The sequence below is a fragment of the Antedon bifida genome, chromosome 8 (genome assembly GCF_963402885.1).
Source record: "Antedon bifida chromosome 8, ecAntBifi1.1, whole genome shotgun sequence".
NCBI lineage: Eukaryota > Metazoa > Echinodermata > Crinoidea > Comatulida > Antedonidae > Antedon > Antedon bifida.
In genome coordinates this window covers 9,349,947-9,373,524 of record NC_136233.1, presented here as the reverse complement: position 1 = coordinate 9,373,524, position 23,578 = coordinate 9,349,947, and the positions used below count along the sequence as shown (strand labels likewise).

Sequence of the window (23,578 nt, the reverse complement as noted above, 5' to 3'; positions counted from 1 at the left end):
TCTGAAAATCATGACGACACAAGAAATTATGTTCTTAGATTTTTTTTTCTAAAACATTCTAAAATTTGTGAACATTTACATAATATCGGATTATTTAACTATTTACAATTCAGAAAATGCTATCATGAAATAACAATTAAAATCTAAAGTATATTAAATTGTTATGTTATTTAAGAAAGAAAACCATATTTATGTGGAAATTCTAATAAAATTAAAAACACATTGATTTGTATGCATTTCACACAATTTTAAACATACTGTATACTACAATAACACCGGTTTGCTGTTATACACGATGGACGAGTGGTTTAGTTTGCTAGTGAGAGAGTGAACTGCTAGGCATATCAACAACTCATGTATACATTACATTCTTGCAACTACTCAAACTGCAACAGATACAGTACTCAAATAAAATGCTAATTTTCAACACAATTATCAATTAATGGTAATGATGAAGATATCTATTTGTTGTACTATTCAATGCACAAATTATTTCAAAAGCTTAAATTACTTATTGCACAATAAAATAATTTATAAAGAACAATTGATCTGTCTCAAAACTACTGTAGCCTATGTGAGTACTATTCACATACAGTACGTTGACGTTTGTATGACAGTCTTCGGGTAAATTTGGTTAATTTTTTTGGTCTTTTTAAATCACAGATATAGATATACTGTACAACCGTTTCTCGGGACTGTCTCTAGATTTCTCCAGTATGGTAGGAATATTCTGGAATACCGTATCGTAGTATCATAGTCCTTAACTTTTCATGAGAATGGACCACATGTGATACAACTGAGATGCTGTTTTCCTATTCCTATGATACTTGGCAAATATTGTAGTATGTTGAGATACAGCACTTAGAATCGGGCAAGATATACGCGATTTAATTATGTTGGGGTCACCGTGAAAAAATCGAAATCGATTTTACGGAGCTGGCCGACTTGGAAAAATGACGTAATGCAGTCTCACATCCCCGTAAAATAAAGGCTCTCCCACGGCCATACCTGAATTGAATACATTGAATAGCGATCCAAATATGATATGTTTCATTTATTCTTTCAGTATTAGTGTGCTGTTTTTCGAAGTGGTTAAACACATAAGCTAAGATCGAGTAGCAGAATAAACAAACAATATAAAATTATTAATTTCTGTTCAGACTTTTTGTTGGTTATGGTATCATACCTTTACATAATATTGTTTAGAGGTTTGCATGGCGAATACACTCTAGTAAGTCAGAGTTTTACCCGTATAACAATGTTCTCTCGTCTCGACGATTGATCGGTAATTTTGAATTTGCTACGTGTACATTTAGGATAAAAATACATTAAAAGAAAGATTACATGACAAGAAAGAGATCTACTGCAATATGATCGATGTAAATGATTTTAGTTTAAGTTTATGATTACACAGCTTGCTAAATAATTACACAAATGGGTTAAAGAGTAAACAAAATGCAATAGAATAATTTTGACCTTGTCTCTAAGATGGGACACAACTTGTTAAAAGGTTACCAATGCTATACTGTCATCGTACGTAGACACATTTACTTTCAAAATATCATTAGAATGATTGGTATATGTAGGTCTATTGTAAGCACACACTAACGTATATTGAATCATATAGAATTCCAATTCTAGATTATACTGTAACGTTTGCATATCTGTACTAGGACAGCACCAACAAAATACTTTAGGATATATATAATGAAAACTTGCGGAAAAAATATTACAAATACCAGACACCATTAATGGGCTGGCCTAATGTGGTTGGTTTTAGGGAAAGTTTGATATTCTGAATGTGCGAATTTGGCAAGAGTGTAGACTAGGTTTTACTACAAAACGTTATCAAACTTATATTTGGTAGTAAATACTAGGCTTAAACATTCTACTTTATCACCATACAATTTATTATTTAAAATATACTTCCAATTACCAATAAAAAAATCTAAAATGGAGCAGTTGTGCCTAAAATAACAATATATTATAACACTATTTACTACAATATATACACGTTGAATACTATATTAATATTAATTTATGAGTTGAATAGCATATTGTTGATATATTCATTTAATTTTACTAGTAATATAATACACTACATGTAATAACCATACTAATGCACTAATGAAACTATCAGTGCATTAATAATAATAACAACCTTTATTATCATAATAATAATACATTAATTATACATATATATATACAGAGTACAAGTGCACTAATCATATTGTACTACTTTATGCACTGTGCGTGAAGTATGCACTTATGATCTAATTTACATATTCAAGGTGATAATATTAGGAAACTGTTGCAGCATTCACTGCCTCAATTGCATACCAATTAAATTTGATTATTATTTTGCATAAATAATTAGTTTGCTTTTAGTCATTTTTGAGTAGAACCTAATAATTTCAGTTGGAATGGTTATTTAGTCTATAGTATAGTACTCTAGGCTAAGGTCATAATTAGCCTTTGAGTACTGCAGGCTAAGGCCTCAAGTACTATCTAAAAAATAGGAAATCATAGCCCATAGGTGATCTTGCACACACCTACATTTTGTAGGCTGGGTTAGCATGGAAAAAATATAATTCTGGGCTTTGTAAGGAGGTTAGGCAAGGGCTAGCACACAAACCTTACAAATCTATTAAAAAACAGATGTTACGTTGTGCAGTATTGTAAAATGTCCAATTCTGCTTTATTGTCATAAATTTCACCAGTATTGAGGTAGTACAGATGAAGGTGTTCTTTATATAAAGTACCATTAAACCTGTCATTTGATTTTGGGTACCATGATATTCTTTATTGAACTCTTACTCATCAAGACGTCAAATGTAGGCGTGTTATAAAACGAATAATGAATACAAAAGATGAAATGTTCTATTTTCACTCCACTTAACCTGTTAATTATTTGTACTCATAAAAATTCATCATTTTTATATGTTTTTGCTAAATCATACGAGTACTGTATTAATTATTATTGAGTTGTCAAGAAATTAATTGTTTTAGCATCGTTACTAGTTCATTGTGCCAGAGGAAAATACAAACTCTCAACCAATGGCAGGATTGCCTTGAACCACAGTTATGAATGTATACCGTAATGTACCACGATGTACTTGCTACCATGCAATCGCTAATAGCTACCAAGAAATGCGGTCAGTCACATGGTGATAACCATGTCTTCATCGTAGTACTCCATCAACCAATCACAACGCTATGCCAATAACTGCAAGCCAATCAACATCAACAATACACATGTACAGAAGATGTTCATCCTCAACAGCCAATCAAGAGTCACAAAGAGGTAAACAGCACCCACTTAAAACGAGATCAAATGTACTGGCCAATCAAAATACTGCACAGTAATAACCTAATAAGACTTTTGTTCTCAAAGTCAAATTTTAGAGGTTTTTATTGGATTTTTTTACCACTTCACTCAGATGTATGTTGATGTCGATGATGCACTAATATTGGAATCTGATCCACTTTTATGAAAATCTCCAGGCTGATTTCTGTAAAAGTAAAAAAAAAAAAAAAAGATACAGCAATTACAAAAAGAAAAAGCACTTTAAATGAATGAAGAGTTATAAATATGAAAATTAAATGTGTGTACATTCAATCTGGAGGTTTTTATAAGATTATAGTATAGGGGCGAGTTTAACGATTGGTATGGTATTTATACATCTATTGCAATACTATGACACAGTTCTGCTGTAAGATAACCTTTAATACCTTAGAAATGTCCATGACAGACAGGAAGACATGAATACACAGACAGAAAGATATGCAGACAAATGATTATTAATTACGAATATAAATGTTGAGAAAGATTGTTAAGGAACAAACAAGACACATAATGCAGACATAAACAACAAGCATGGCAGATAATATACAGTAGACAATCAAGACAACAATTTGGACAGGCAAGCAGACCAATTAAATAGAACAAAGTTATTCCTTCATGTTTTAACAGTACAGTCAACCTTCTCATTTACACTTCTTTAGCTCTCAATGATGTCATTGCTATAATTTGTCAAAAATGTGTTTGTTGTTTTTGTGAAAAAAAAACCTCAATTGAAAAAGAATTTTATGTTTACTTTACATTAGTAGTTATATTGGAATAAAATAAGTATTTTTTAATACTTCAAGTATTGATAATATAGGGTTTCTTCTGAACTTTCTCATTCACAAACTGCCTTCATTCAGACCAAGGGGTATGTAAATGGAAAGGTAGACTCTATATTGCATATCTAGTGATGATTTGAACACAAATACGATCTTCTGTAGTCTAGTGGTTAGGGTGCCCGCCCTGCAAGTGAAAGATCATAGGTATTAGTTAAAAGCTGTTACACCCAGTTTTATGACATATTCTTAATTTGTACACTGTTATTGTATTGTATTACGAATAGCATAGCAGACATGATACATTATGCAACAGCCAAGCATGCAGAATCCAGCTAAAATTGCGTACCCAGCAAAACTGTTTTTCGCCTTTTTCATGTTTGATGGTACTGCTGGTGGTGGCATTAACTATATCAACATATGGTTAAGGAAAAAAAAAACAACACAATTATAATAGTAAAACTATAGATTGACTTACATCAATCACTCGGCTATTTATTTTTCCTTGGAATTACAGTTTTATCAGGCAATTACATTTTTAGTGAAAGTGAATAACTATTGTGAAAAAACAACTAATTATATATATTTATTTGAAAAACAGGGGTATAAATCTGCCAAAATATATATATATATAAATAAAAAGGGCTATAGAAAAATTACTCATTTAGACAAATTGCAACTAAACAAAAAGGTCTAGGTGTGTGTAAATATTTAAGAAACAATCGCAAACAAAATTAAAAATCAAATCAGCATTTGTTTCTTTTAAATCAAATTTAACACATTACTTCTAATTTTCAAATTTATGGTGAAATTAAAACATGTGAAAGTATGATGCTTAAATTATGTTTAATGAAAAAAAATGTTAACCTTAGATGTTCTTATATTTAGGTCGGTCATTCTTGGGCAACATACTAATTTTTAAATAAAATGTTATCATGTAAGAGAATAATTTAAAAAAACCTACTTGTCTGTCCGTTTCTATAGTGGATAAAGGCCTATGTTTTGTTTTTGGGGAGGATTCTGGCGTGAAAGTTCTATGGTGTTCTACATGCAAACTCTTAGGTCTCATCTTAGGTGAAGTATGCAAAATGCTTCCCGTTGATATTGTCCTTTTTTTTGGTATACTCTCGGTCGATCCCCATGTTCTTAACGCCCTGAAGGATGCCCTCAACGAGCCAAATTTTGATGATCGTTTCTCTTGAGCCTCAAGTTTTTCTAGATGTCCAATTTTTATGTTGGGAAGCACACCTGTGGATGGAAATGTTTACAAACAGAATTTATTTTACAATTTCATACAGTTTGCAATCATTGGAAGAATTGTAGGCCTACTCTTTTACTTACTAAGTTGCACAAGGTAGAAAAAAAAACCCCCGATTCATATAATCATTTCTAAATATAAAAGGCTAACCCCTTCCAAATTACCAAAACCAATACCATAAACCCTGAATATTAGTTTAAAATATAAAACAAAATGAAAATACCGCAACCTATATTATATGAAAATTAATTATATTTGTATCTTCAATGCACAAAATATTCAATATGTTATAAATTTTTATACAATAAACAAATAGATTTGAATTTCCATCCAATCACATTTGACATACTGTATGTTATATAAATGAGCACATAATTATCATTGGTCACATAAATATTCAAAAAGTATAACATTTCATAAAAATATATAAAATATTGTATTGTATAATGTATCATAACAAAAAAAAACCCCCGATTCATATAATCATTTCTAAATATAAAAGGCTAACCCCTTCCAAATTACCAAAACCAATACCATAAACCCTGAATATTAGTTTAAAATATAAAACAAAATGAAAATACCGCAACCTATATTATATGAAAATTAATTATATTTGTATCTTCAATGCACAAAATATTCAATATGTTATAAATTTTTATACAATAAACAAATAGATTTGAATTTCCATCCAATCACATTTGACATACTGTATGTTATATAAATGAGCACATAATTATCATTGGTCACATAAATATTCAAAAAGTATAACATTTCATAAAAATATATAAAATATTGTATTGTATAATGTATCATAACAAAAAAAAATATAGAATGTAAAAAGAGTTGTATTTGACAAAGTCAATCTTAAATAATGAATTGTAGTAAAAATCATAAATAAACTAATAAAATACTTGTTTTTACTTTTTACTGACAATATTTAATCTGTTGATTTGTGAATCCTGTGCATGATGTCTGAATGACATGGTGCTTCGGCAGAAGTTTATCAATCAAATTAACAATTAAGCTCTCACAAACTGAGCAAAATATTTTGAAAAATAAAGAGAGCAACAGAGCGTGTGCTATTTTTTATTTTGGCCCATATTAAAGGTAAAGTTAACTTAAGATTTTAATATGCATTTACGACATCTCACTATAAATATATATATTTTTCTGATAATCATTAGGCATGGTCTGAAGTAGATACCTAATAATGCCCAAAAATTTAGGACGATATCATGCAAACAAACAAATAAACAAAGCAATTAAGTACTATACTTGTCAACATGTTAATTAGTTTTAAGAATGTATAGTCTAGTATAACATATATATTCTTTCACCAAGATAATTCTATCAATTATTGGATAAACTTTAAATATTGTTTTTGCTTCCCACTGTGGATGTGTATAGAACAGAACCCTGATTAAGGACACTTTCAGAACCAAACAAAATGTCCCTTCAATAGGGTTCATTGAATTGGGATGTCTCAAAAAAGGTGTTTTACTGTTGAGGTTCATGAATTTTGAAAAATATATATCAGATGATATGAATAATGGCAATTGCATATCTAAACTATGTATAACTCCATGCCTAAACCAAATACCAAGGTAGTCGACATATGTACAACGAAGTTACAAAATGTAATTTGTGTTACTACCTATTGTTGGCCCTATCTGCAATTAATAATTTTTGACAACAATTTATCTTCTAGTCTAACTCATTGCCAAATTCTCACGATCATAAACAATTTTTCGACCCAGTAGATAGAAATTTATGGGATGCACAGGGTGGATTGTTTTTTTATAAATTTTTAGGACAGGATATGATAACCTATCATCACACCAAAGATTATGTTGCTTTATACACATTCTCTTTAGTTACTTTCCCATACCCTTCACTGAACCTGTAAATATTTTGACCAAGTGGTTTGACCGTTTTTTTCTTTGATTAAAGAGGAAGATATCTTTCAGTGAAGTGTTTAAAAAAAGTAGAATATCAACATTAATCAATTTACTTTTTATTAAAGCAAAATTAGGTCTTGGTATGCAAAAATAACACACCTTAAATTATGATAACAAGTTTATAATAATTTGAATATCCACAAAATACAACTTCTTAAAAATATCTGTATGGCAAACATAACTGAAAATTCTAACAAGTATTACACTTCTTAAAAATATCTGTATGACAAACACAGCTTAAAGTTTTAACAAATTTTAAAACCTCTTCCATCAATAAAATTATTAGCAATATTTTTTTGATTTGACTAACCAATATATTTATATTTTTTAGGCCTATGTTATAAATGTTTATAACACATTTAAATATAATGTAACTTATTTTCTAAAATAATAAAAAAGATTAAAATTATTACATTTAATGAATCATTTGCAGGGATTGCAATGAAAAGCAAAATTTAAGGTCAGTTAATAATAAAACTGAAAAAGGTGAGGAATAAACTTACCTGTGGAAGGGTCTTTGAAATAGTCTAAAAGAAAAATGCAATGAAATGGGAAAAAATTAGCCAAAGTGAAAGGTGCATCAAATAAACATGCAAATTATTAAATGTGACTAAACAGATATAAGCACACCCTTTTGAGGGAACATTAAAGAAATGAAAATTAATAAAATCAGACTTTGAATAACCCATTTTGCAGTTTTAGTAAATTTATTCACTTCTGTAGGGAAAAAACAAACAAAAACAATTCTTCACTTACAAATTAATGGTTAAATTCAACCAAAAACTCATTTTCTGACAGACAATTTGACTATTTTTGTTTTTGATCCAATTTTTGGTCAAAGTGAATAACTACTATGTGACATTAAAATAGCATATTAGTTAATTTTTCCTTTAGGGGACAATATATCTTTAAATTGATTGGCTTATAAGTATAGTCAACAAAACGAATTAAAAAAGAAATTGTGTGTTATGTTAGTAATAAATAACAAAAAGAGGATAAAAATAATAAAAATGTTTAAAGATATTTTCAGTTAGATACATTACCCATATTTATAGTTGATTCATTTCGTTATCTTGTTTTTACAAATTTTAATAGCAAACACACAAATAATACTGTTAATTAGTATTTATATTAAAGTACTGTAATACAAAATTTTAAGAAAAAAACCCAAATTTGTATACAATTTTTAAACATTTTAAAAGTGTTTTTGATAGATCTTGGTTTGTTGATTTTCAATTTCTTTTAAAAATTATTATTATTATAATGTGTAGGGAATTTCCAATTATTTTGTTTTGCCATGTTCTGGACAATTAAGTATTTTACTTCTTGGGACATCCATTTAACTTGAGTCTTACTGTTGTACTGGTTTTTCAATTGTTTTAAATATTTATACTGTATGTTTTTGTGTGACTCTGGTTATAAAATAAAATCAACCAATACTTAATTATATAAATTCCTACTATACCATATTAATTCATTAATGTTTAATTTACTGTACCTATTTCACACAAACACCCTCAAAACTGGGAACAAAATTGAAACTAAACTAAAACAATAGTAAAATAATTAAATGTACCTATATTACTTTCAGTTAAATGGTAAATTTAACTAAAAAAATTATTTTTTAATACATTTAAATTATGGAAAAAAAAAATTATAGTCTTCTGCCCGATTTTAGTTTAGTGGGATTATACATTATTTTTTATTTAAATGTTGAATCATATCAGAGTAGCAAGTATTAATTTAATAAATTAAAATTTGATAAAGATTAAAATTGTGTTAAATTTAGTTATACTTTTTTTTTATACATGACCATGGGATTATTCAGCCGTAACCGGTAATATACCCTATATATTATTAAAACTGTAATTTAATGCAAAACAAACAAAAAATTAAACAATTGAAACAATAACAAAATTATTCAATATAAATTATATATATTTTTTAATTAGTATTTAACAGCATAATAAAAATCTAGGAAAAAGTACAAATATAATCTTTTTTAAACTAATATAAATTTAAACGTCAGAATAAGATTGGATGAAAGCTATTAGGAAATATTTTTTTTTAAATGAACAAAAACTGCTTGTTATTAAAAATAGAAAATGTACTCAACTTAACTTTATTATTTTTTATTTAAATGTTGAATCATATCAGAGTAGCAAGTATTAATTTAATAAATAAAAATTTGATAAAGATTAAAATTGTGTTAAATTTAGTTATACTTTTTTTTTATTTCACATGTTGTAATAATCTTGGCTAATAATCAATCATTTAAATGTAATCAATATAAATATCAAGAAATCAAATCTACGGAGGTGGAGATATTACTGAAAGTTTTTACTTACATTTAGTAAAAAATGTAATTATGTACTAATCTTTTAGAATTTTCATTATTCTGTCTCTTTCTTTGGAGTTATTCTTTATTTTATCTGATGATATATATTTGTATCATATATTTGTTAAAATATTAAAATCATATCAAAATGTTGTGCATTACATTGCTTGGAATATATATGCATTATAATTTTGTAAAGACCATTTTATCAAAACATGAGAATAATGGTTAAATAATCACCATTTTAGTTTGTTGAAAAAAAATAGGTTATATCTAATAGTAAAGACCATCATTGAAAAAAAGGGCAAATTCCAGACATGAAATCAACTTATTCTTTCTATTCGACCCAAATATACTGTACAAAAAAGTTTTAACTATTTCGAGAAACTTCCATGTAAACATGTAAATGTATTTAAAAAAATACTTTTTACACCCCTTAGAACCTCCAGAATTTAGATCAGGGCAAGAAGGGGTACATACCAGACTGTTTTTTTCTGAAATAGGTTCAACAACCTTAAAACGCTCCCTTGTGCTATTTAATGGACTATCTTCATCATCCCATTTGTATAAATAAACCTATTTTTAGTAACATTATAAAGTTAATAACCTGGATTATCGTTTTAATATATAAATATACTTTAAGATGTAAAATTAATGTTATATTCGATTTATATTCTTAAATTTAATACCTATTAATTATGTAGTATTCAACAATAATCAATATAATAAAAATGTAATAATTAAATGTTATTGTGGATTTTAATATTAGGTAATAACAATAGATTTATTGATGCATATAAACAATGTATGTAATATGCTGGTACTAATACACTTTCAACTTCATGCTATAGTAAAACAACCATTGAAATAATTATTATGTTACATAAGCCTACTCAAAACTATATACGACCAATTGAGATGCTGTGTTGAGGCAAAATATTTTGCAAAATTACTCTTAAGCAGCTTATCAAACCTTGAAAAAATATTATTTCTATATATTTTTGGTAAACAACATGCATGCCAAGTAATTTTAATGTAGACTGTGTGTGGAATCATTGTTTTACAAGAGGCCCGACTACTACTAACTACATGAACTCAGTGTGATAAAATGATTGAGAATACTGGCTAAATATATGATTTGTAATAACCTATTTAAAAAAAAAAGGTAAATAACAAAGAAATAAATAAATAGTATACATATATAATATATTATAAAGAAATATATTAATATTAAAAATGTTAACATGTTGGCTGCCAAAAACAGCCAACATATTAAATCTAAATGCTAAAAATAACTAATAAAAACCTAATAAAAGCACCAATATATATTATAATTTCATGCACAATATGGATGGAAACAATATGATAATTTATTTTTTTAATTTTAAATAATTTTAGCAAAAAGCTTTGGATAGGATCTTTAACACTGGATACCACATGCGTCATTCAGCAATAGAGGGCAGCATAACAGTATGACGATAATTCTGATGTGGTATGTCATCTTCAACATGTTTATGCCACTGAGTAGCCAACTTCTTGTACGACGATCGTATTTCTAGAGGGCGTAGCAAGAAGAAAGATATTTCAAGTTTCGTGATCAAGAAATACCAATAAAATTTTAAAAATTAGCTTTAAAAAATGAATAAAACATGCTTTGAAAGATGGAAAAAAAATTACTTAAAAGTTTTAGCCAGGTGTCTGAATTTGCATGATTTAAATATGATTTGCATATGATTTGCATTTTCACAGGTGCATATGGTAAAATAAAAGGAATGCATTATGATTAATTATAATTTAATTATTAAATTCCATATCCTCAAAACCATGTCTCAATAAAATAGATGTAATAAAATACAGGACGGAATTAACTCTAAATCATTAGGCAAGGTAATTAAGAGGTAAGGCATTTAAATGTACAATACTTATTTACATAATAATAACAACAATAATAATAAAAATCCTATGAAATTCTTAAATTGAAAATATACAATTTGAATATATATATACAATAAAATATAAACTTATTATGAAATTAATTAGTGATAATAATCTAATAATAATATTACCATATTCAAATTCTAACATGGCAGTTACAAATACTAGTAGAGTTAAAGTCACTTAAATTAAAGTTGATTAGGTATTTAGAAAATAAAAAAAAAGTTTTACCTTTATAGAATTACTATGCAGTAATCAGACTTTTTGGTTATATTTCAATGTACTTTTGGTTTTGTCAAAATGAAATTTAAGATAAAAATGGAAATAAACCTATGATTCCCCTCAATACAGTTCAAGATACTTTTTAAAAACAAGGTGAAAATAGTTTGCACTCTGTACCTATAAATCACAAAATCAAATTTAGTACCAGTACTTTACTTACATTGTTGGTCTAAAAGTCCTATACAAATGCATTGAAATTGATTTAATGTACTATATAAAACATAATCATAATGTTAGAAAGCAATTTTAATACAAACAAACAACTTGATAAACCTTGAATGCTTTGAATATTATTACAGAGTATAGTACCCAGGGGTAAAGTTTTGTGCGAAAAATTTAGTCTAAATTAGGCAGTGAGATTATATTCGAGCACAGGACTACGCTCAGTCATACAAGGTACTGTATTATGTTACCACCAGAAATAGTAGAAGGTACATATTTTTCCTACACAAATATTCTGTCTGATATACAAGGTTTAATACATAATATACATGATGTTCCACAAGAATAAACCCAATCCCAATTATTAATTTGGAGACACCCATGAAAAAAATTTGCTCTTAAAATTCGAGTAAGTACTATTAAATGTTCAACATATAATTAATTAAACACATTATCATAGCTAAAAGGTTAATTTTTTTTAAATAATTAATTTTACACATCCTAATTGGAAATAATCCTGTGATCTTGTCCTTTAACTGGATCTGATAACAATTCTAAAAAACGCCAAGGAATTTCTGAAATTTGCCTTTCCGTTCTGTGACTCTTTCAGGTGCGTCTTGCTCTTCGATTTCATCGCATTCGTAGATCGCTGGGGATCATTGAAGGAGACAACGATAAGGACTCAAGAAACAAAATGATGTCAAAATAGTGGAGTGGTAGGTAACAGGCTGAAAACACAGCAAAACATTGTAGGATGAATGAAAGGTGTGGTATTGATGCAGGAAAAAGGGCACTGCAGGGTAAGGTATTCATGTTGACTATGCATTCAAGTTCAAAGTATGTGAATCGTTAATCATTCAAAATTATGAAAACTAATGGGTTCTTTTTAAAAATGTGGCATGCATATAATATGAAAAGCCAGTCTGGTATGCTGTACACTGCAATCCATTAGTTACAAATGACATGTTGAATTGTCACTCATACAGACAAATAACACATGTTACAATGGTATTTTTAGTTACAGTAACTTAACATTAGCCATTGGTGGTGCTAGGAATGTTCAATATTTTCTTCCTTCTCTATACCTTTCTCTCCTTTCCTTTGTTCCCACTCACCCACCCCTAACACATCATCACTCCTACAAATAGATGTATACGTTAAATAAGAAATAAAAGTATTAACAACAAAATGGTTGCCACACTTTTATGGGGATTATCACACCTAAGTTAACATCATAGCTAGCGTCTAAGGTTATTTAGTTTAGGTTTTTTTTACAAAATTAACTTCTTGGTTCAATTTAGGCATGCCTTCAATAGGCCCATTATTTTTACGTACATTTTAACGATAAACATTTTGGACGTGATGATTATTTAGAAAATAAAAATCCCAAATTGTCTTGTATTACAACATTTACCAAATTCAAAGACAGGCAAAAAAAGAATATATCCCCTTCCTAGCTGATACAATTAAATACACACAATTTAGAATAAACACCCTACAAACTAATTGTAATAATATGGTTATGGTTATTACAATGATACTATTTTTCTACATTTGAAATACGTCAACATCGAAACATAAAAATCAAATTTTCTATCACGATTTTCAACAAACAGATGGTGATTATGATCAAACATCAGTCACATTAATTTAAAAAAAAAAGATTATGATTTACAAATTTTACTATGGTTTTATGTCAAATGATTTATGTAAAATAAGTAGGTAGCCTACTACAGATATATGTACTGAAAATGAAATATTTCATGTCATGAATAAAAAAAAAAATATGTGGCAGAAACTATATTGTTTGAAATGATACAATATTATTAAATGCACCATAACCAGTCTAAAGGGTTTGAGTTTATATTTACAATTATGATTCAATATTGAATGAAAACAATTAAATGTATAATAAATTCTAGATTTAAAATTATGATGGAAATTTATCAACAATGACAACAAAACAATCAACATATAAAATATATGAATATAAAGCAAAAAATCAACAACCATTCATCTTCATTGTTAAAAAGTTAGTGGCCAATCAAAAAGCATAGCAGAGATTGACCAATGAGAACAGAGCATGTAGTTATGTTGATAACCAATCAGGTTAGTTTTTAATTCCTTAGTATGGCCAATCACATGCATTTGTTTTTAACCAATCAAAGAAAGTCACTGGAGTTATTCTTTATTGAAGATTATTTTTGCTTTTTAAAATTGATGAATTCAAAACAATAAATAAGGAAAAGAAGAATATTATATTGGTAATACTGTACCAAAATTTGTAGAAATAATAAATAAAATCACAAAAACCGAAATAACTTATTGTTACAACTGTAGTAGTACAGTACTTTATTTGTAACCATAGAAAAGACAATTAACTTGTATTTGATGTTATATTATTTTATAGAACTTTTATAGAATGATTAGTTTGTACTAATATCAGCATTTTAAGTACCTTTTTTGAAAAAAAAAACTTAATAAAATAAAATGCAAACACATTTAAATTAAGCTAAAACTATAGTTATCCACCACATTCTAATGCAAACATAACAGAATATTTTACAAGAAAAACACACACAAGTCAGGTCATTCACAAGTATATTTACAGGTCTTTATATTAACAATTTTAGATTTATTAAATGTGATGAATACATAGGGTTATAATGTAGTATCCATGCATTAGGTAGTACATAGGAACTAGAGATTCAAGCAAGTTGCTAATTCACCAAAATACCGTACCCAGACTACAGTGGCATAATGGATGGGTGCTAAGGAGGGGTGGGAAAAAAGAGTAAAATTAACTCTGTTTTTAGAGTGCACCATTTTATACATTTATATGCTTTCCTTATAAAAATGGTTATACATTCTCCCTTCTATCTCGATTTTATACGCATCATCTAGGTTAAGTGGTAACCCTCAACCCCCATACCACTATGCCACAATCTACATAGAGCTCTAAAGTACCTGGGACATGCATGCATAAACTTCAATTTAATTCTAAAGTGAAAGACAAATTTGATGAATTGATAAGACAGAAAGAAATACTATTATACAACAAACGACCCAATAGTTTTAATGATTATAATTTGGGAAAAACTAGTATTAAAATAATCGACCTTGATTTCAAATATTTCAAGCAAAATGTATATATATCAAGATTTTTCTTATTGTAGATTAATGAATCAATTAAAATCTATTTTGTGTATCAAAAATATAAAGTCTAATATATACAACATATTAAAATAAATTGTACAAATTAGAAGTTTCTTTAAAAATAGTACCTGTTAGATAACAACTATTGAATACTTTGGTTTTATTAAAATATTTTATCAAATTCAGAAAACATTATTAATTTGAAGAGATTTCAGAACCAAAAAATATTTGATATAAATAAAACAATACCCTGCACTTATAAGCATTGTATTATAAATGTAATCATTTCAATTAACAGTAATTTTTAATTATTAATCAAGTAAAACATTTTAAGTAAAGCAAATTTGTTATTGTAATTTGTTGGAAATGTGAAAGATGACTGCGCCCAAATAAAAGTATTGATTTAGTTTTTAATTAAAAAAAATTAGTATTAATAATACATCACCTTTCCATCTGTATATTCCCTGTAGTTTTCTCTCTTTTTATCCATTCATAAGTAAGAATTGAAACAGGCTGAGCAAATGCTAAAAACACCATAGCATGCAACATAGAACAGAGACTACCTCTATAATAGTAGTGTTCAATACCAAAAAACCAATGCAATTAGTAAAGCCTGATTTACATAAAAAATTTACATTGAAATAAAATGTTTTTTTCTAATATATAAAATCTTTGGTATGTTGAGTGGTACAAATTGCCGTCACATCTCTGAGACTTGTAAGCATTTGAATGCATGTGTTCAAGTCATGTTTCAGACCTGATGTCTAATGATTATTTTTTTTTCTTTCTCTTCAAGTTCAATTAAATTAGAGAGACACACGGCAGCCAGGGCCTACTATGAATGACCCCCCTTACTCTTTCCAAAGGTGTTTGTCATGCACATAGTATGTACATGGGACTAATGGGTTTATGTCCAATCTGAGGACATGAGAGGCAATCATCTTGCCTCAAGCTTTGTCTACACTATCAAACTTTATGTGCAATATGCCCATGGACACAATGATGTCATATCACTACCATATTTGGGCACATTACACTTTTTTTTGTCAAACTAGTATGATAGTGTAGACAGCGCTTAAAGGATACAATATGGCACAGACAGGTCTCGAAATGGCTCATGCCTCTCACATGCCAGTCCAATTCAAATCATAAAATTATGGTAGGCACTGCATTATGGCTGTCGTGGATCCGTAGAGGGCCTAATCCGAATTATTCAGCAGTATTATGACAATAGTAATTAAATAATTTGAGGAAAGTACAAATGATTTATGTAAACCAGGCTTTATATTCTTATTAGTTTACAGTGAGACATTGTAAGATAAAATTTTTTTATCATACGATATCTTAATGTATTATAAGTTACATAAAGTGAAAACAAGCAGTGAATAATGACATTTCTGAGACAACGGGAAACAAAATCAATCAAACCTCCGCCACAAAATATGAAACAACTTTTCCAAGTTGATGTAGATGCACTGAAATATTTAATTTTAAATCTGTCACCGATAGATATATTATTTTATCACCCTTTCAATGAGGGCTCTATTGACATATTTAATTTTTGATGTCGGTGTGAAAACCGTTTTTGGTACATTTTTGTGACATATTGCTTTCGGGGACTATCCGTCAACCGGAATGAAATCCGTGACACTATCATAAAGGAAGTGGAAAATCGGCAGAGTCTGAGAGATGGGCACTGATTCAGTTGCAAGTCAAAAAAATGTCAAGATACACAGGCTTCAGTTAACAACACATGATATTAAAGGCAAGCATTAAGTGTAGCAAGGAATAAGGTTGACAAAATTGCTGTTAAAAGCAGACAAAATATTACAAGTCGTTTTCAAAAAGCGAAGAAAAAAAGAAAATATTCCCACAAACTGATAGGACCTAGGACACACAGAGCTTTCAATATAATTTTAATTTTTTGTAGAAAAAATAGAATATTAAATGTTTATTTTCTTTTATCAACTAATTATTTGAATTTCTTAATTCTTGACAACCATATGTCTTTAATGTTAAAGGATAGTTTTTGTGCAATTCCGATGTTATGTTCTCTTTAAAAAAAAAATATTTTTTACACAAATATAAAAAATTGTTCTACATTTTTGTTTTTTTAAGTCTGTCATGGCCCAAACAAGTTCCTTTTAGTTTTTAAATTTTTGAAGGAAGCTATTTTTTGTTTTTGTATCTAAATCTTCCTAACATTCAAAGCATTTATTTTTACAAATTTTTATTTTTAAAATGGTAATATATTTATATATAATATAATACTGTAAATAATATCAAACTCAAAATCAAATAATTATTTACAAAGAATATTATATATTACTGTAAATTATATTATTAGATTATATCTGTACTATTAATTTTCAAAGCATAAACTGATGAAAGACAAAACTTTCTTAAAATTTAAAGATTTAATATTAAAATTATTCTAATTATTGCATATCTAATTTAAAAATGAATATACATTATTTCACATTTTGTAAGAATACAATACAATTCTTTTTTTTTTAGTTTGGAACTCAGAAAGAAAATTTATTTAATATGAATTCAAGTATTTTTTTTATAAAAATGTTTCCTTTACTTTGCTACATAACCATTTGAATATTACTTTACAGATTTTCTTGTTACTCTATTTTAAAAATTTATTTTAGACACCTGTCCACAAGTAATTACTGTGTTGTTGAATAAAATGTTAAAATTAAACAATTTAATAGCAATTTAGTGTTTAAACACTTTTTTTTTTTTCATTTTGTAAACATTTTAATTTATTCAGAAATGGCAGGCTCCATTGGAAATTTAAACATTCGCGGACTTTTCATACTGTTTTGTCGTTTGGTTACACGGAATGAAAGCCGGTTTAATGCTCTTGTGAATGTGCTAGATCCTCCCGGTGTGGTGGGTACTGGTGTTACCACCCCCATATCCACATTATCATCTACCCTACTGTATTGTAATTTCTTACGTTGTAGATACATTTGCTCAGTGTTCGCCAAATACTGGTGCGGCCGCTTTCCACTGTAGTCACGAATGTTTACATCTGCTTCTGTAAAAAGAATGCCAGTCAATAATTACTATTTTCTATAGATTACATGGATTCACTTCTGTGCAATATATATACAAAACTTTCAGTTATTTTTATTATTATTATTTTTGTTTCCTTTCATTATCACTATAATACTGCATAATGTTTATTAGGTGACATGTTATGCACCATACCCTGCATTTATGGCTGTTTTTAGGGCAGAGATAAGTAAACATCATACTTACGATATTCTTGAGTTAAGAATTGCATGACTAGCTCCCTGTTATACATCGCTGCTATATGTAATGGTGTATAGCCCTGCAAAAAAAGATTGAACACTCCAATAACATTTGTCTCTGTAAGTAAGGACTATTTTTGGTTTAGTAACTTTTGTTCTATCAACTACTGGTACATGCGACCTGTGTTTTATTCTTTAAAACATTTTGGTCTCACTGGTCTTCATTTAATTAAATACTATGCGGGTATTATTTATTTATTATTATTATTTTGAATATGAAAAAACACATAAAAAGGTCCTAAAATCGGTTTTACTGTTTCTTTGTCATAGTTCACTAGATTCTTATGAAAAAATATCTATTTTAAACACAATTAAAGCATTTATGCCCTAAGGGAATTTAAATAAAATTGGAAATTAAAATTATTAAAATGGTCAAACAAGAGGAAAATGAAAAGTGGTATCTGAGAGGGTCGGTTGCCAGATAGGAAGACCTGACCCAGAAAATCAAGGGGTAAAACCAAGTGGACACTAAAACCAGTCAAGGCTGCTGTTGAAAAAGAAATTAATTGTCATAACATAGTTACTTCATGTCACTCGTTTAATATTCATTGACAACACCTACTACTCCAGTTCTTTATTGGCTTATCTCATTAGTCAATGATCTGTCAGTGGGTGCTCCCAAATTGGAAATTATGTTTGACGATAACCATATGAACGATCGATTGTTTATCACTCACCTCTCAGACTCCTGGCCTATTCAATTTTACTAATCCTTTTTTTTATCATATTATATAGTGGTTTGTATATATTATATTATAGAAATCTCATTCTGAAACATCACTGCCAATACAACGTATGTTTTTTGTTATTCAATGATAAAAATAAAATTAGGTGATCTTAAATGATCATCTATTGTTATTGTACATCATTTTTAAAATAAATTTTTTCTGTAAAAATGTATTTTTTTATGCTAATGATTATCAATTATCATGTATAACCTAGTACAGTTTTAAAATACTAAAAGATTGATATAAAGATAATACACTTACCGCATGCTAAATCCCCAAAAAAATTGAGTGAGCATGAAAAAAACAAAGAAAAAGATTGTGTTAAAAAATAACATGGATAGTATTGCGGATGTGTACATTCTAATATTGGCCCAGATAGCGTTTTTTTGCAATTTTATGAAATGAAGATTAATAAAAAAAGACTTTGAATAGGCCATTTGGCAGTTTTAATAAAGTAAGTAATTGTTTTTTCCGATCCAATATTTACCTGAATAATCTGTAATTTAAAGCAGAAAAATAGTCAAATTGAATTGTTTGTTTTGTCTTTTTTTGCTTTTTCTGCATAAGTGATTAACATTATTAAAACTACATGGGCTATTCAAAAATCTGATTTTAATAATCTTTCTTTTTTGGGGGGACAATACAACTGCGAAGCAAAATGAATTTGTGAACAATTTCTTGAATCTTATTATATCATTATAATTAATACTGAGGCTACTAATTGCACAATGATTGATGTGAACATTTTACCGATCTTGTGTTGATATCCAATCCTGTGTTAGCAACTAATCGAATCATTTCTTTGCGTCCATGTTTAGCACCCCAATGCATTGCCGTCTGATAAAAGAAAGAAAAAAGATAGGAAATTGATTAAAAATGTAATTATGACAAAATATATTTCTGGTCTAAACCACTGATTAAAATTTAAAAAAAATTGAAATTAAAAATACCATTCGAATAAACTCCTCGGGAGTGGATCATTTATTTGAGGGAGGCATTTATTCAAGGGAGGCGTTTATTCAAGTAATATGGTAACATGTGTAATCAAATAAATTGTTCTTAGATAGGAAAAAAAAAAAAGAAAAATCGAACATAATTAATATCAAGAAGTGACAGATACAGTAAAATTACATACGGTAAGGCAAACAAATGTTTAAAAAATGGACATATGAAATATAAATTAAGGAATCTTTAAAAACACCATCAAAATGACATGCAATAGGTGTAGTGTAAACATCAACTGAACTATTCTCATGTTGGTATATCACAAGAGCTAATAATAGTAAACCAAAATCTTGGGAGTGAAACTAACAATTTCTTTTTATTTGGCCTAATGTTACCATAAAACCAGTAAAACAAAAACTGTTTATCCATTATTTTTTTTGTTAAATTAATTGTTAAGCTCTGCCTATGTTTCCCAATAACTTTCATGACATTTTTTATCAGTCAGTTATCAGCAAGTTGATCTCAACCAGCTGCTTGAACATACTCACTAAATTATGTTATATTTGTAATTTGAAAGCGCAGAAAACAATAAAAAGTATATTGTACAAGCATTATAATACCTGAACAAAAAGTTCATAAAGTCAAGATAAAAGCAAACTATCATACCATGTTGTCGCCATACAGGTCTATTTAAAATACTGATATCATAATGAATGGGATACAGGCTAACAGTTCACACTACTCAAAATTCCATTACAAAAATTACATGCACATTTTTGCCGATTTATTTGTTCATGTCAGAGAAAGACAAATTTCGCTACACTTGTTGAGCTCTTTACACAGGTAACTAAACAAACTTGTCCAATTTTCAATAGGATAGGAGACTGACAACGATTTATGTATCTCACAGTAAGTGATTACATGTTGGAGGCTTGTAAATAGTTATTGAGACTAGCATCCTGGAGAGTGATATCTTGTCAATCCTAATTTTTAGGCTAGCTCGATATACTAATATAAAAAAACACTTTTTTTTTTTACTTGGTGAAATAGTAGAAAATCGGTAACACCACAATATCCACATGGCTGTGCTTAAACAAATGTAAATTCCATTTAAATTTGATTGTCTTAAGTTAACCGGTTATAATGCTGGAGATAACCGGTTTTAATGCTGGAGATAACCGATTATAATTTTGGAGATAATCAGTTATAATGCTGGAGATAACCGGTTATATAAATGCTAAAGTTTACCGGTTATGATACTGGAGATAACCGGTTACAATACTGGAGATAAACAATGTTGGTTCACTTAATTACTTTTTGCAAGTGAATCGCAAGCTACTGTAGAATAAGTTTAAAGAAACTGATTATTCCTGCAATTGTTGTTGTATTAGTTTAAAAACATTCAACCATGTCATTCTTTGTCTTAAATATATGTCCTAAGAGAAAAAAGTAATTCAACAATACTATATAGACATGATGTGCTTAGTTAGACAAATAACCATTAAAAAAATCTGTTGCGTGTTGGAATGCTTTTCACCAGTAAATCACAGAGTTTATTGACAATACCGGTTCTTGCAGCACTGTTGTGTTGATTGTTACGATTTCGGCTGTCCTTCAAACAAACTCCTTTCCTCCGCCATTTAATATACAAAAAATATGCGCGCATCTCTAGTAGAGAGATGGCCGGTCGTATGAATATGAATGTATACTGTGGCAGCCATAAATGGATGAAGTGACCACTGCAACAATTATTTTGTGATATGGTGATGATTAATTAATAAATTACTTCATGATTGCTAATAAATTTGAATGTATTTCCCCTCAAATAGGGATAAAAATGTTCACACATTTCTTTGTGCAAAATGTGCCTTTCATTAAAAATCACTGTGAAATGTGGGACCATCACGCATTATGTGAGACAGTTGGTAACTACGAATGTTTGTGAATATAATAACAATGGGCTTATCATCCAGTATAACTCCCTGCTAAAATTGTGCGATAAATCGTGACACTGGATGGGCCCGGGACTACTAATTTCACCCCTTCATTTCCCACGCATGTGCCACCAAATCCTCGGAAATATACCCCATAAATGCTGCACCTCCTCATATTTTCCCACACTTGCTACCAGGCCCACGAAAATATACCCCGTAAATGCGGCACCTTCTGTATGGAAATATTTAAGAGTGACCCACCTTTTAACCAATTAGGACTTTGAAATGGTTTTTGCATAATGTTCTTTTTTTATCTGGCCCACTTTTGCTGGTAAGAAAACTGTTCTGTTCTGCTCAATAGATAAAGGCCCTTCAAAAGTATAAAAATACATTTATGTTGGGCATCTTACACCACTGTACTTGACCTCCTTTATCAACATCCATGGCATCAACAAATCAAGCCCCACACCCCTCATCTACCTGGTATCAAACTGTCATTACTGACATTTCTCACCTTGCTTTCTAAGACAAGTCAATTGATGAGTGATAAATTGATTTTCTTAACAGAATTAAAACAATGTTTACAACAGAAGCATGGGAAATTATTGCGTTTTTGTCATCTATGAGCTGATTCTTCATGTCCAGGTTGAGGACTTAAAAATATACAAACACTTGATGTATGTTGTAATCCATCAAATAGCTGAAGATAGACGCTCCTTTTCTTTAAGAAAGTTTTTGTCAGCTACAAAGTGTCATATCCGGAAGTAATTTTTTTTTCTAGGCTCACTATAAATATGTTCTCTGCTTGTTACCCTTCGGAATGGTGCAACAAATCAATAGAATCACCTTCGCGTGACCATTTACAAAATTAATAACTTTACGGTAGAGTTTTGTTTTCATTCTAATCAGTAATTTGAGACATTCTAACATTAACAAACCATCTTTTTTTATGCTGTACAGTACCAGCCTTTGAGCCTGTCTCACAGAAACTTCTAAATCTCACCACAAATTTTTGTTTACTCACGCAAACCTTTTATGTCATAAATGGACCATACTACTATTCTATAAATATCAGTAGCAAAATAGAATTATTTGTTATAGGCCCAAGTTCAATTCTTTACCATTTTTTAAAATACATTTTTTGTTGTATCTGAAGACCTGACCAATTTGCAGTGTACACACAGGACAGGTCCTTCGCGTGTTGTGAATAGACTGTACTTTTCATATCATATTTTACCAGTAGGCCAATACAATTAGACCAAAGTTCAATTTTTTTCCGATGAGTTTGGTTTTGTGTGTGGAGATCCGACAAATTGCAGGATACACATCAGCCTTTTGGAACTGTGTATAGTGACTTTTCAAATTTGAACACTGGATTTTATGAGAATTCTATTCTATGAAAAGCATGCTACAATTAGAAAACAAGTCAAATTG

The 23,578-nt window shown here is 28.9% G+C and overlaps 1 protein-coding gene across 4 annotated transcripts; it reads right to left on the bottom strand.

Moving 5' to 3' along the window:
* Positions 1–556: 556 nt before the first annotated feature.
* Positions 557–19,642, bottom strand: LOC144851169 (uncharacterized). 4 transcript variants are annotated; one of them, XM_078708734.1, is made up of 7 exons: positions 19,527–19,642; positions 18,485–18,557; positions 18,180–18,260; positions 7,842–7,865; positions 5,087–5,370; positions 4,472–4,530; positions 557–3,512 (listed from the first exon to the last, which is right to left on the bottom strand). In XM_078708734.1, exons 2-7 carry the CDS (start codon positions 18,528–18,530, stop codon positions 3,437–3,439), a joined length of 570 nt encoding a protein of 189 aa, XP_078564860.1. In that variant the 5' UTR covers positions 18,531–18,557; positions 19,527–19,642; the 3' UTR covers positions 557–3,436. The 4 variants fall into 4 exon arrangements, with proteins under 4 accessions (XP_078564860.1, XP_078564863.1, XP_078564861.1 ...); XM_078708737.1 differs by lacking the exon at positions 4,472–4,530; XM_078708735.1 differs by lacking the exon at positions 7,842–7,865.
* Positions 19,643–23,578: the final 3,936 nt, after the last annotated feature.

What these genes read in the sequence shown, in the direction of transcription:
- LOC144851169 (XM_078708734.1), bottom strand. Translation starts at nt 18,530, where the DNA reads ATGTATAACAGGGAGCTAGTCATGCAATTCTTAACTCAAGAATATC. An exon ending in ATTCTTAACTCAAGAATATC is followed by an intron (nt 18,261 to 18,484) that starts GTAAGTATGATG and finishes TTCTTTTTACAG; the next exon opens with AAGCAGATGTAAACATTCGT. An exon ending in TGAGCAAATGTATCTACAAC is followed by an intron (nt 7,866 to 18,179) that starts GTAAGAAATTAC and finishes TTTTTCTTTTAG; the next exon opens with ACTATTTCAAAGACCCTTCC.